The sequence below is a fragment of the Dromiciops gliroides genome, chromosome 3 (assembly GCF_019393635.1).
Source record: "Dromiciops gliroides isolate mDroGli1 chromosome 3, mDroGli1.pri, whole genome shotgun sequence".
Lineage (NCBI taxonomy): Eukaryota > Metazoa > Chordata > Mammalia > Microbiotheria > Microbiotheriidae > Dromiciops > Dromiciops gliroides.
Window position 1 is genome coordinate 668,675,998 of NC_057863.1, and position 13,246 is coordinate 668,689,243.

Below are 13,246 nucleotides of genomic sequence, written 5' to 3' on the forward strand. Positions count from 1 at the left end.
AATGAATAGAAGTGTCATCTGCAAGTCCACTGGAGTGGGCCTTTGGTCCTTAGCATGCAATAGCAAAGCAGATAGTCATGCCCCCTTTTTGGTGTTATTTCTTCTGATAAATCTGTATCTGCTTCTGCTGTCAGACAGTTTGCCAGGACTTGGGTGACAAGAACATCCTTTACTGGATCTTCAGGTGCTGTGCTTGCTGAGGAGGGAGGGCTGCAGCCCCCACCAAAGTGGTTCAGGCTGCATCTCTACTACCATCTACTCCACATCTTGAAATTTTCTCCATAAGAATCACATAAGAGACTTTATCAAAGGCTTGCCTAAAATGTAGGAAAGCTCTGTCTCCAGCCTTCCAGCCTCCATCTGCTAGATCCTTAGGCATAGGGGCTGGGCCTGTGGTCCATTGGTATAAGAAACTCCCCCAATGACAATTTGTCACACCCATTCTGAGTATCCTCTGAGGTGCTCTCTGACCTGAATCTTGCCCTTCATTATTTTTTTTTTGTGGGGTTAAGTGACTTGCTCAGGGTCATACAGCTACTAAGTGTCAAGGGTCTGAGGCCGGATTTGAACTCAGATCCTCCTGAATCCAGGGCCGGTGCTCTATCCACTGCACCACCTAGCTGCCCCATTGTCCTTCATTCTTGAAGAGGACCAAAATGACATCACTATGTTAGAGTCAAGTTATAGTGTGTGTGACTGTGACTATCAGACTAATATGAGCTTGGAATGCTCTGCCAGGTAGGGCACAACTAATGGGAAAATATTGAACAAAATGAACGACACAGAATGTAAATAGGTGGTTTTCCAAGGCTGTATGCAACCTGCAGGGATCCTCATGTATAGGCAGGTGGCCTCTGTCTGCATTTGAGTTGGACATGACTGTCCTAGGGCATGCACAGCCCTGAACCTGAATCCACTTGGGCTTCCTGGCTTTGAGGCCAGCTCCATAGTTAGGTGGTCACTGCCTCTCACCCTAATAGCTGCTGTGATAATAATTAGGAATAGTATTTATGGAGCACTTAAAGTTTACAAAATACTTTGCAAATCTCTTTGGATCTTGACAACAGTCTTGGGAGGTGGGGCAAACCGATTCAGGGTCACAGAGTTAGTGAATGTCTGAGTCTGGCTTTGACGCTATCCACTGGGCTACCACCTACCCAGAGTAAAATAAGAAAAGGACATAATTAATCGGCCACAAAGTCTCTAACGCTGAGAACCCCCCAAGCCACTCACAACTCTCCTTCCAACTCAGGGCTAAGCTGTCCTGCAAACTCCCACAGCCTATTCGACTAGATCTACTTTCCATCTTTTCAAGCTGTCCGTTCTGGCCAGTCTCCTGTTGTGCTCTCCTCGCACCCTGGGCCTGAACTGTCCTGGCCCCTAGCAGGTCATGGACTCAATCCAAGCCTTCCTTTGTGGATTCTTCTCTGGAGAACCACCACCATTACCTTTCCATTTATCTCCCCTTTGTCCACTCAGGATGCCTGAGACTTCCCAGACCAAAAGACCTTTCTCCCACAGTCAGGGCTCTCCTGTGTGTCGCCTCCCCTGCCTGGAACATTGGAAGGGAGGGATGGTCTCAGTTGTATCCCTTGGGCTTAGCACTGGGCCTGATACACAGTGCTCTTCCTTCACTTGATTCATTAGAACGTCATGACCATCTCTTGGGTGAATGAAAAGATCAACAAGCCCACCTCAAATCTGCTTGGGTTCTCATGCCCCAGGAGGGCAGACTTTGGGCACGGGAAGCTGCCTGTGTCATTTAGATCCCTTTGCTGAGGGGGAAGCATGAGGAGAGTGGGAGACATTAATCCAGAGATGACTGCAATATGGAAACGTCAGGTGTCCACAAGTCCAGGTAAACTATGTGACGTTTCCTATCGCAAGAAGGGTCTACTGATGAAGGACTGGAGCCTGTCAGGAGCCATGGTTAGGTCTTGGATTGGTCAATCAGGGAATCATCCCATGAGGGCTACCGGTGAGTGGGCGTGGTGTAAAAGGAGAGCCAGTGAAGGAGACAGGTAAGAGGAGGACCAATAGGCACGATACCATGAAAACTCAAAGGCCACTGGACTGTGACGCCCCTGGAAGAGAGAGTGACACCGAGGACTTAGCGCAAGGGCCAAAGACAGACCAGGTGCTCCTCCCCGGACCCTCCCGCCATGGAGACACGGAAAAGACTCACTTGCCTCCTTCCTCCTCTTTTCCCCTCCTCCCCCGCCCACCTCCCTTCCAGCTTCCCAGAGCTGGGGGCAGCTCAGGAGGTAGGAGGTACTGGTGGGGGTGGGGCAATGGAGAGGTGGGGTCCAGGAACCTTGGGCAAACATGGGTCAGACTCCTCCCCTCTCCCACTTCCGCACTACGTTTCCCAAAATGCCTCGCTCGCTCCGGGCGGGGCATCCTCGGAACTTATTTCCTATTCGTTTCCGCTGTACTCTTCTGGGTCACCCTCACCCCCACAATCTGGGGGGAGGCTGCAGGTCAAAGGTCAGAGGTTGTCCGGGGCTGGGCTTGTGCCCGCTCCTGTGCCCATGCCCCTGGACAAAGGGGGAAACTGAGGCTACACCACTGGCCATGGCGGCTGGGCAGGTGAGCGTGGAGGCTGGGTCGACCATGGTGACAGTGAGCCCGATGGATTCGGGAAGGGAGCTAGGTTTCCTCGGGGCAAAGGCGCAGAGGAGGGAGATATAATGTCTTGTTCGTGGAGCAGCCAGGAGGCCAGTGACACTGGGGAATAAGATGTAAGAAGATTGCAAAAGCAGAGGCGGGGGAGGCTATGAAGGACTTTGATCCTGGAGGTGAAAGGGAGCCACTGGAGTTTATTGAGTAGTGGGGTGACGTGGTTAGAACTTCGTTTTAGGAAAATCACTTAAGTGGCTGAATTAAGGATGGAGTGGAGTGGGGAGAGACTTGAGTCAGGCAGCAGCTATTGCGGTCGCCCATGCCTGAGGTGATGAGGCTCACATCGGAAGAGAGAAAGGGGCATATTGGTGAGATATTGCAGAAGTGACATCGACAAGAGATGCTGCCAGGGGGTGACATTGACCAGGGATTTTGCCAGGGGATGAAATCAACCAGAGATACTGCCAGGGGGGGGTGACATTGACCAGAGATGCTGCAGAGGTGACATTGACCAGAGATGAGCTGCAAGGGGGTGAAATCAACCAGAGATGCTGCAAGGGGATGAAGGCGACCAGAGATGCTGCAAGGGGGTGAGATTGACCAGAGATGCTGCAGGGGTGACATCGACCAGGGATGTTGCTACAACTTCATTGTGGGGGTAAGAGATAGTGAGGAGTCCAGGATGACTCCTACAAGTTGTGAGCTTTGGGACTGGGGAGGATGATGATACCCTCAACAATAATAGGAAAAGAAAGAGGTGGGGAGGATTTGTTCAGGCGTTTTTTCAGTTGTGTCCCTCTTTTTGTGGCCCCATTTGGGATTTTCTTGGCAAAGATGCTGGAGTGAGTGGTTTGCAGTTTCTTTCTCCAGCTCATTTTACAGATGAAGAAACTGGAGCAAACTAGGGGAAATGACTTGCTCAGGGTCACAGAGCTACCAAGTGTCTGAGGTCAAATTTGAACTCAGGTCCTCCTGACTCCAGGCCTGGAGTTCTGTTCACTCTACCACCTAGCTGCCAGAGAGGGTTTAGGGGAAAAGATAATGAGCTCACTTTTGGACATGTAGAGTTTAAGATGTCTCCTGGATATCCAGTTGGAGATGTCTGAAAAGCAGTTGGAAATGTGGGAGTGGAAGTCAGCAGAGAGGTTAGGTTAGTAGATTTCAGAATGAATGAATAAATGAATGGAGGGTGGACTTGAGTGCAGAGATGTGAGGCAGGCTATTGTAATGACTCTGGTGTCCAAGGAGAGAAGGGACCATGTTAGACTTTGAGCTCCTTGAGGGCAGCCTTTGTCTTTGGCCTGCTCATCCACTTAGTCTGTGTTTGTGCCTTAGGGCAGGGCCTGGGGTCAGAGCAGGTCAGCCTTGGTCTTGCCTGTGTCCCCTTGGGGGTCTAGCTGGACAAGTCTAGAATGTGTGTGTGTGTGTGTGTGTGTGCGCGCGCGCGCGCGTGCGTGCGTGTGCTCGCTTCGGTCACTCCAAGGTGCAAAGCCCCAGGACTCCCCTTTACCCTCCTTTTTGCTCTCCTTTCCTTCCAGGACCCTGGATCAGCAGGTCTGTCTGGACAAAAGCATTTGGTGTTTCAGGGGTCAGTGACCTTCAGGGATGTGGTTGTGACCTTCAGCCCTGAGGAGTGGGGGCACCTGGACCCATCCCAGAAGGCTCTCTACCAAGAGGTCATGCTGGAAAACTACAGGAACATGGTCTGCCTGGGTGAGGACCCAAATGCTGCCCCTTGGAGGGTGGGTGGGTAGGGGGAGTGGCTGAGGGTGGTGCCCCAGTTCCCTTGGGTCTGTGGGGAGAGAAGTCAATGGGCTGCTCCCAGGCTCCGTGCAGTGAGGGGGCAGGGCTCCCCATCCCCAGGACTGTCCTATTTCCCATCCCCAGGACTTGCTGTTGCCCAGCCCAGTGTGATGGACCAGTTGGAGCGAGGGGAAGCCCCTTGGACTCCAGAGGGAGAAGGTAAGTGTGGGGAGGTGAGGGGGGCCACTCATCCCCTCGGTGGACAAGGAGCAAACCCCAACCTGATTGAAACCTGTCTGTCCTTGGGGGAGCTCTTGGCTGGGACTTGCCTCCCTCCTCCCCCTTTGACCCTGTGTCTGAGGGCGCTTGGCTCATGCCCTCTGTCCCCCAAGGACCCATCTTTCTCTTCTTAAGTAATTAGGGTTAAGTTGTAGGACAGGTGAGTGAAGGTGCCCCAAGTCCTTAGTTCGTTCCCTTTTGGGACCACGGGGCCTGAGCCTAGCAGTGGAAGGATTCCATTGCCTCAGACTCTGGCCCCTCTTAATTTTGTCATTCTCTGCCATCTCTGCTGCCTTCACATGTGAAGGGCCTTTCTTTTTTTTTTTTAGTGAGGCAGTTAGGGTTAAGTGACTTGCCCAGGGCCACACAGCTAATAAGTGTTAAGTGTCTGAGGTCGGATTTGAACTCAGGTCCTCCTGACTCCAGCGCCGGTGTTCTATCCACTGCTCCACCTAGCCGCCCCTAGAGGGTCTTTCTTGTACTGTGAGCTTTGGGTGAGGTGCTGTGAGAGGTTTGATTAAAGGGGCAGCAGGTGGACACAGTGGATAGAGTGCAGGTCTGGACTCAGGAAGACCTGAGTTCAAATCCTGCATCACATATATACCAGGTAGGTGACCTGGGTAGGTTGCTTTGCTTCTGTCTGCTTCAGTTTCCTCATCTGTAAAATGGGGATCTCAACAACCCCTCCCTCGCAGGTTGAGGATCAAATGGGATTAACTATGAAATAGCCCAGTGCCTGTCACATAGTAGGTGCTACATGAATGTGGTTATTTTTGTTATTGGGTTGATGGGTAAAAGGAGGCTCGGGGAGGTGAGTGGGTGCAGGTGAAGAGAGACACCGTCTTGTGATAAAGGGATCAGACACTGTCTTAGTCAACAAACATTAAGTGCTTGCTGTATGCCAGGCACTGTGCCCAGCACTGTGGAGCCAAAGAAAGATCAGAAGGGCCAGGAATGAGCAGTCTGGAAAGACAGCTGGGACCAGGAGGCTTTCAGAGCCAAAAGGCAGAGCGGAGCCTCTGGGGTTGAATGAATCCAATCTTCCCTTAAGAAAAGTCCCTATGGCCAGTGGGGGAAGGATTGAGAAGAGGCCACTTTGGTGGTCAGGGTCAGAGCCCAGGTGTGAGAGCTGTGGGGGAAGGTCCAAGGTAACGCCTGGAAGGTTCTCTAAATAGAGATGGAATGAATGGTAAGTGAGCTCCGTGTGGCAAAGGCAGGACTGAGGAGGGACAAGGAAATGGGTAACATTGCTCCCCCTCCCCAATCCTCTTCAGTTTTATCCAGTGGCATTCTGACTCGTGAAGTGAATAAGCCTTTACTCCAGTAGAATCTCCTTTAATCTTTACAACCCTGTGATGCCCATTATACAAATGAGAACACTGAGGCTGATGAAAATGATGTGACTTGCAGCTAGCAGGCATCTGAGCTCTACAGTCAGGCCCTTGGACACCTGTGGAACAGAGAAGCCAAAGGGCACAGAGAGAGAAGGGAACAAGCATTGATGAAGTCCCTACTGTTTGTGTGTATACACCGGGCACTTTCCTTACAATAGCCCTTTGAGGGAGGTGCTGTTGTATTACCCCTGTTTTACATTTGTGTAAACTGAGGCAGGCAGTGGTGAAGTGAGACAACTCGGCATTGTCTGAGCTTGGGCTTGAAGTGGGGCCCAGAGACGATGCTTCTGCTGGAGCCCAGCACCTTTGCTCGGTGGTGTGTGGAGGTGTGTCTGGGAATCAGATGGTAGAACATGACCAGATCTGGACCTCAATTAGTTTAGATTCCTGTGTTTGCTTTTTACAAGGAAGACTCCAAGCCGTCCCAAATATCAGCAAACAATGACAGACACATATTCAGAAAGAGATTTGACATTAGAAAAGTCAGTCTGTTGACAAGAGATCTAGTGTCACTTCCCATTTGCCTACCTCATAGCCAGAGGAAGACTGGGAGCCCCTTTGGGGCAAGGACTAGCATCTTTGCCTTCTCTGTATCCCTGGCACTTAGCACACAGTAGGTCCTTAATCAATGCTTGTTGATTTGTCAAGATCAGGAAGTTTTTGTTTGTAACTATTCCATCCCTGGTGTTATCCAGCCTCATATCCTTTGTGATGTTTAAAATCTAAATGTTTTGTCGCCTTAAATGAGAAGCTTTAGCATCAGTCTTTGGGCATTAAGCATTTATTAAAGCATACTAATTATTAGTAAAAAGAAAAACACATGGAGTTCAGAAAGTTAAGAAAAGGCCTATCTAGCCTAGAGTTCCAGCCTGGTCTCGTTCTTCCTCAAGTCCTCTACCACGAGACCACCTTCAACCACGAACTCTCTCAAACTGAGTGTGGAAGCTTTTTATAGGTCTGATTGCTATCTCACTGAGTAGACTTTCCCAGCTCAGAATTATGGTTGTAATTAGAACCAAATTATGGAGGTGTAGACACAAGAATATGCTTCTGTCTCAGTGAGTGATACGGGGTGGTGAGGGAGTCACTATAGCTGTGAGCAGAAACCTGGGGGTGGGTGGACAGAGGGGTCTGCTGACCTGGAACTGACTGAGTCAGGTGAGGGCTGAGCATGGGAGTAGTGCGGTGGGCCAGCCAGTGGGTGGAATACCACTAGGAGTAGGGGCACAACATGACAGGGCAGGGGAATTAGGAGGCCTTGGTTGAGAGAGGCACCAAAGGTGTCCCAAACAGGGGCCTCCCTCCACCCATCATGGCTTATTGCTGTGTGGTTCCCCTTTTCTCTAGTTTGTCCCCTTGGTGAGCTTTTCTAGGGGCAGCTAGAGGGCGCCACAGAGTACAGAGCATTGGGCCTGGAGTCAGGAGGACCTGAGTTCAAATCCAGCCTCAGAGACTCACCAGCTGTGTGACCCTGGGCAAGTCCCTTCACCTCTGTCTGCCTCAGGCTCTTCAAGGGTAAAATGGCCTTAACCCTAAATAGTAGAACCTCCCTTCCAGGGTTGTGGTGAGGATACAATGAGATCATATTCCTAAAACACATAGTACGATGCCAGGCCCACAGGAAGTGCCTTATCAATGTCCAGTCCTTTCCCCTCCCTTCTATCTTCTCTCCCTTCTCAACCTTCCTCCTTCCCAATCCCCTACCCACTCATGTCCCCAGGAAGTACAGCATTGGGGCTGGGATTACAGAGACACAAGCTTGGGGCTGACAAAGGTTTGAAAAGTGTTTTACATCTATTGTCTTGTTGGCTTTGACCTCATCATTCCCATTGTAGAGATAGAGGATGACCAATGCCTAGTCCGTCCTGACTGACGCTGTATTGTCTGCACTGGGCTGGCTGCCTGAGTGTGTGCAAGACAGATGTAGACTAAGGTGTTTCTGACTGATGGCCACCCAATTTCTGTTCAGTGTAACAGCCTGGGGAAGAAGGCAGACCTGGGGTCAGCTAACCCTAACCACCATTCCTAATAGGCTGTTGGTGTTTTTGGACACTCGGCCAATTGAGTCACTGAGTCTGTGATCTCCTATTCAGGAAGTCATTATGAGGATGAGTTTGAAAGCATTCTATACACCATGGATAGCTGTGCTAATAAGACATTATTGATTCTCCACTTGAAGGGTGACTCTCACCTTTCTGGATGGAAGGAGAGAGAAGATAGGACTATGTGTGTACCAAGCCAGAATGGGGGAGATTTACATTTTTTCTTTCTTTCAGATTGGGAGACTGGACCGAGGGCCGAGGAGTTTGGCCCAAAGCTGGGCGTTTCTATGGAACACTCATCCCAAGAGAATGATACCTATAGTGTCCACTGGCTAGAAGCCTGGGCCACCAGGGACGCTGGCCTGGAGAGGGAACAGAGAGAGGAGGAGGAGGAGGCCAAGGGTGTTGGCAGAAGATCCAAGCTAGGGCAAAGACCTGTCAGAGAGAGTGAGGCTTGCAGAAGGTTCTTCACGCAGGATGCAGAGCTAAGTAAATGGAACAGAATCTGCTCCAAGAAGATATTTATCAGTGATAGTGAATGTAGGATAGGTTTCAACAGGAACTCACCCTTTGCTTCTCATCAGTCACTTTGCACTGGAGAGAAACATTATCTGTGTAGTGAATGTGGGAGGGCTTTTAACCACAGCTCATCCCTGACTTCCCATTACAGGGTTCACACTGGAGAGAAACCATATGAATGCAAAGATTGTGGGAAGGCTTTTTCCCATAGCTCACAACTTACCTCCCATTCCAGAACTCATACTGGGGAGAAGCCCTATGAATGTAAGGAATGTGGGAAGGCTTTCCTCCAGAGGACTCGGCTTAATCGACACCAGAGTGTTCACACTGGTGAGAAACCCTACCAGTGTAACCAGTGTGGCAGGGCCTTTACAAGAAGCTCCTCCCTCATTTCCCATCACAGGATTCACACTGGAGAGAAACCTTATGAATGCAATGAGTGTGGGAAGGCCTTCAATCGCAGCTCCTCACTCGTTTCCCATCACAGGCTTCATACAGGAGAGAAACCTTATAAATGTAATGAATGTGGGAAGGGCTTTCGCCTGAGGGCTGAACTCTCCCGCCACCAGACAGTTCACACTGGAGAGAAACCTTATGAGTGTAATGAATGTAGGAAGACCTTCTGCTTGAGGGCTGAACTCACCAGACACCAGATAATTCACACTGGAGAGAAACGCTATGAATGTAATGAATGTGGGAAGGCCTTTACACGCAATCCTTCCCTCATCTCCCACTACAGGATTCATACTGGAGAGAAACCATTTGAATGTAAAGAATGTGGGAAGGCCTTTGGCAGGAGAACAGGACTCATTTATCATCAGAGGATTCATACTGGAGAAAAACCTTATGAGTGCAGTGACTGTGAGAAGTCTTTCTCCCATAGGTCAGAACTCACTTCTCATTATTGGATTCATCTTGGGGGGAAACCTTATAAATGTAATGAATGTGAGAAGGCCTTTGGTCAGAGAACACAATTAATTTGTCATCAGAGGATTCACACTGGAGAGAAACCCTTTGAATGTAAGGACTGTGGAAAGGCCTTTACTCGCAGCTCATCCCTTACGTCCCATTACAGGATTCACACTGGAGAGAAACCGTATAAATGTGTTGAATGTGGGAAGACTTTTGGCCGGAGAACTGAATTAATTTATCATCAGAGAATTCATACTGGGGAGAAACCCTATGAATGTAAGGAATGTGCAAAGGCCTTCTCTCACAGATCAGAACTTACTTCTCATCAGAGAATTCATACTGGAGGGAAGCCTTACAAATGTAAGGAGTGTGGGAAGTCCTTCCGCCTGAGTTCACACTTTGCTCGACATCAAAGAATTCATACTGGAGAGAAACCTTATGAATGTAGTAAATGTGGGAAGACCTTCAACCGTAGCTCGTCCCTTGCTTCCCATCACAGGATTCACACTGGAGAGAAAACTCATGAATGTAATGAATGTGGGGAGGCTTTCCATCTAAGGACTGAACTTACACAACATCAAACAGTTCATACTAGAGAGAAATCTTAAGCCTGATGAGTAGAATAGATGTAAATCAGATTGCAGACTGATCCTTCTCTGATCCCTTCCCTTCCTTAACCTCCCTCCACCCACCCCCATCACTCTTCCTTGTGAGAAGGTGAGCAGTGGGAGGCAGAGCACACCAATTAACTGACCCTGTCTGATAGCGTGTGCCTCAGAGTCCAACAGTTTTGTGAACTGTTTTGGTCTGGCTTCTTGCACCTTATTCCTGAATCATACTTTGCAGTCAGTTATTATCACTATCCTCACGTACCAGTCCACCTTTAATTGGAGTAAATAAGTATCAAAATGTTGATTTAATTTGGCAGGGTCTTATCCTCTTCTCTAGAATCTCCCAGTGTCTTACTGGTCACTAGTAGGTGTGTTGGCACATAAGTTGTGGTCATTTTCCTGGATTCTTTTTTTGTTGTTGTTGTAAATATTGGAATCAAAACCATTAAGCACTTATGATATGTAAAGCACTGTGCTAAACCTCAGTCTGCAAACATCACTGCTTCCAAGGAATTCAGACTTTAATGGAAAGAGCCACATATAGGGGAAGTTTCAGTTGTATGTCAGATGGAAAGATCCCATGGTCCTTGGAGAGTAGTAGCCAAGCAGATGGTCATGCCTCTTTTTAAAATTTTTACCTAAAATTGGATCTTTATTATGTATAACTTGATTTTCTTTTTTCCAATTTTTAGCATTTTAATTTAAAGTTTTGAGTTCCAAATTCTATTCCTTTTCCCTTCCTTCCCTGCTCCCTGAGACAGTAAGCAATCAGATATAGTTTATACATGTGCAACTATGTAAAACATTTCCATATTGATCATTTTGTACAAGAAGATTTGAATAAAAGAAAAGGAAAGAGAGAAATAGCAGGCTTCAGTCTGTATTCAGTCAATATCAGTTCTTTCTCTGGAGGTGGATAGTATGCTTCATCATTAGTCCTTTAGGACTGTCTTGGATCATTGTATTGCTGAGAATAGTTAACTCATTCACAGTTGTTCATCAGACAGTATTGCTGTCACTGTGCACAACATTCTCCTGGTTCTGTTCACTTCACTGTGTATCAGTTCATGCAAGTCTTTCCAGGTTTTTCTGAAATCATCCTGCTTGTCATTTCTTTTAGCACAATAATATTCCATTACCATCAGGTACCACAGCTTTTTAGCCATTCCCCAATGGATGGACATCCCTTTGATTTTCATTTCTTAACTGCTTATAAATATTTTTGTACAAATAGCTCCTTTTCCCTTTTTTTTCTTGGATGTCTGGGATATAAACCTAGCACTGGTATTGCTGGATCAAAGAGTATGCACAATTTTATAGCCATTTGGGCATAGTTCCCAATTGCTCTCCAGAATGGTTGGATCTGTTCACAACTTCACTAACAGTGGATTAGTGTTCTAGTTTTCCCGCATCCCCTCCAACATTTATCATTTAGCTTTTTTCTCATAAAAGTTATTCTGATAGGTGTGAGGTATTGCCTCAGAGTTGTTTTAATTTGTATTTCTTTGATCAATAGTGATCTAGAGCATTTTTTCACATGACTATGGATAGCTTTGATTTCTTTGTCTGAAAACTGCCTGTTCAGATTCTTTTCCCATTTATCAATTGGGGAATGACTTGTATTCCTATAAATGTGACTCAGTTCTCTAGGTATACTTGAAAGGTCATGCCTCTTGAATGTTAGAGATACTGTCAATTTCTCGGGCTGAGCCACTTGACAGTAGCCCCTGTAGCAGCCATTCCCAGACTGCATCTCCGCAGGGGTTACTTCCTGGGAAGATGTCTGAGGGCCCTGGTCTAGGGGTATTGCCACTCCCAGGACTCCTGTACTCATCTCACTATTCATGGCAGTTGGTCAGCAGCTTCTGGTGTCGGTGGTGAAGCCGTATTTGACATCCTTCCCTCAATGATGGGAGCTGGGGCTGGGCAGCAAGCAGATATGGTGGTTTGCAGGCTCTTGGGTTCAGCAACCTGGGCTGTCTCCATCAGGGTCTAAAGGAACATAGTAGTCTGACTTCTCTGACACATTCTTTCTCCTGTCACTCCCTCAGAGTACCCTGTTTACCCTTTGAGTGACAGCTGGTGGATGTGGAAATTTATTTTGATTTGGGGACCCTACCTTTGAGCTGAGATTAGAAAGCCTTAAGCCCTCAAGGTTTTTCCTGCGTGAAGGGCTGGTGCCCCTCCCACTCTGTTTCAGCTAAGCCAAAAAGCCCCGTGGGCTGTACAAGACGCCAGGTCAGACAGCTGGGGGAAAAAGCCCCAGCTCCTTCCACCCTGAGTGGATCTATCTGAGAGATCCTGGGCTTGTCCAGGCCGGCCTCTGGCATAGCCCATGCCGAGGTCCCTGGGAGCACAGCAGGGGGACAGGCCCCTGGAGCCCTGGGTGTGGTATGCATGAGACACTCAAGTGCCCCTCCCCCCCACCCTAGCCGCAGCCCTAGGGCAGCTGGCAAATTAGCTTGGTGTGTGTGGGGGCGCAAAAAGCCCCGAGATTTGAGTGGAGAGAAGGAAGATATATATATATATATATAAACTGGAGAGTTAGACTAGGAGAACAGGGGCTGACAAGATTAAGGGAATGGAGAAGGACACAGGAGAAGGCTAAAGAACTAGAGCAAGAGGCAGATGTACGGAGCTTGGGAGAGGCCAGAAGATTAAGAGAACAGAGAAGGGCACTGGAGCACTAGGAGAACGGAAGGAGAGGTCATGAGAGAGAAACACGGGTTCAGCCGTGGCAGTACGGAGAGGAAAGTTAGATGTAGGGGGATTGACAAAATGAAAGGGGCTTGGAGTTAGTGAAAGGAGCTGACCAGTGAAAGTGGAACATGCCCTAAGGCAAGAGGTGGCAATGGCCCTTATTGTATTAAAAAAGTTCCAGGCACAGCAGGTGGAAAGAGATGCACGGGAACGCAGTCAGGTTGTATATTTTATTTCCCTGTATTCTTTGTTTATGTGGATTCTTTCTACCAATATTAACCATTTTTTTGGTCTTTTTTTTTTTTTTATTTCTGGGCAAGGCAATGGGGGTTAAGTGACTTGCCCAGGGTCACACAGCTAGTAAGTGTCAAGTGTCTGAGGCCAAATTGGAACTCAGGTACTCTTGACTCCAGGGCCAGTGCTT

At 48.3% G+C, this 13,246-nt stretch overlaps 1 protein-coding gene across 3 annotated transcripts; it reads left to right on the forward strand.

Annotated features, from left to right (window-relative positions):
* The first annotated feature begins 647 nt into the window (after positions 1-647).
* LOC122745499 (zinc finger protein 883-like) lies at positions 648-10,861 on the forward strand. Of its 3 annotated transcripts, none has more exons than XM_043990836.1 (4): positions 648-2,264; positions 4,161-4,335; positions 4,510-4,584; positions 8,315-10,861. In XM_043990836.1, exons 1-4 carry the CDS (start codon positions 2,163-2,165, stop codon positions 10,117-10,119), a joined length of 2,157 nt encoding a protein of 718 aa, XP_043846771.1. In that variant the 5' UTR covers positions 648-2,162; the 3' UTR covers positions 10,120-10,861. The 3 variants fall into 3 exon arrangements, with proteins under 3 accessions (XP_043846771.1, XP_043846772.1, XP_043846773.1); XM_043990837.1 differs by lacking the exon at positions 648-2,264 and adding an exon at positions 2,411-3,280; XM_043990838.1 differs by lacking the exon at positions 648-2,264 and adding an exon at positions 2,411-2,589.
* The last annotated feature ends 2,385 nt before the right edge of the window (positions 10,862-13,246 follow it).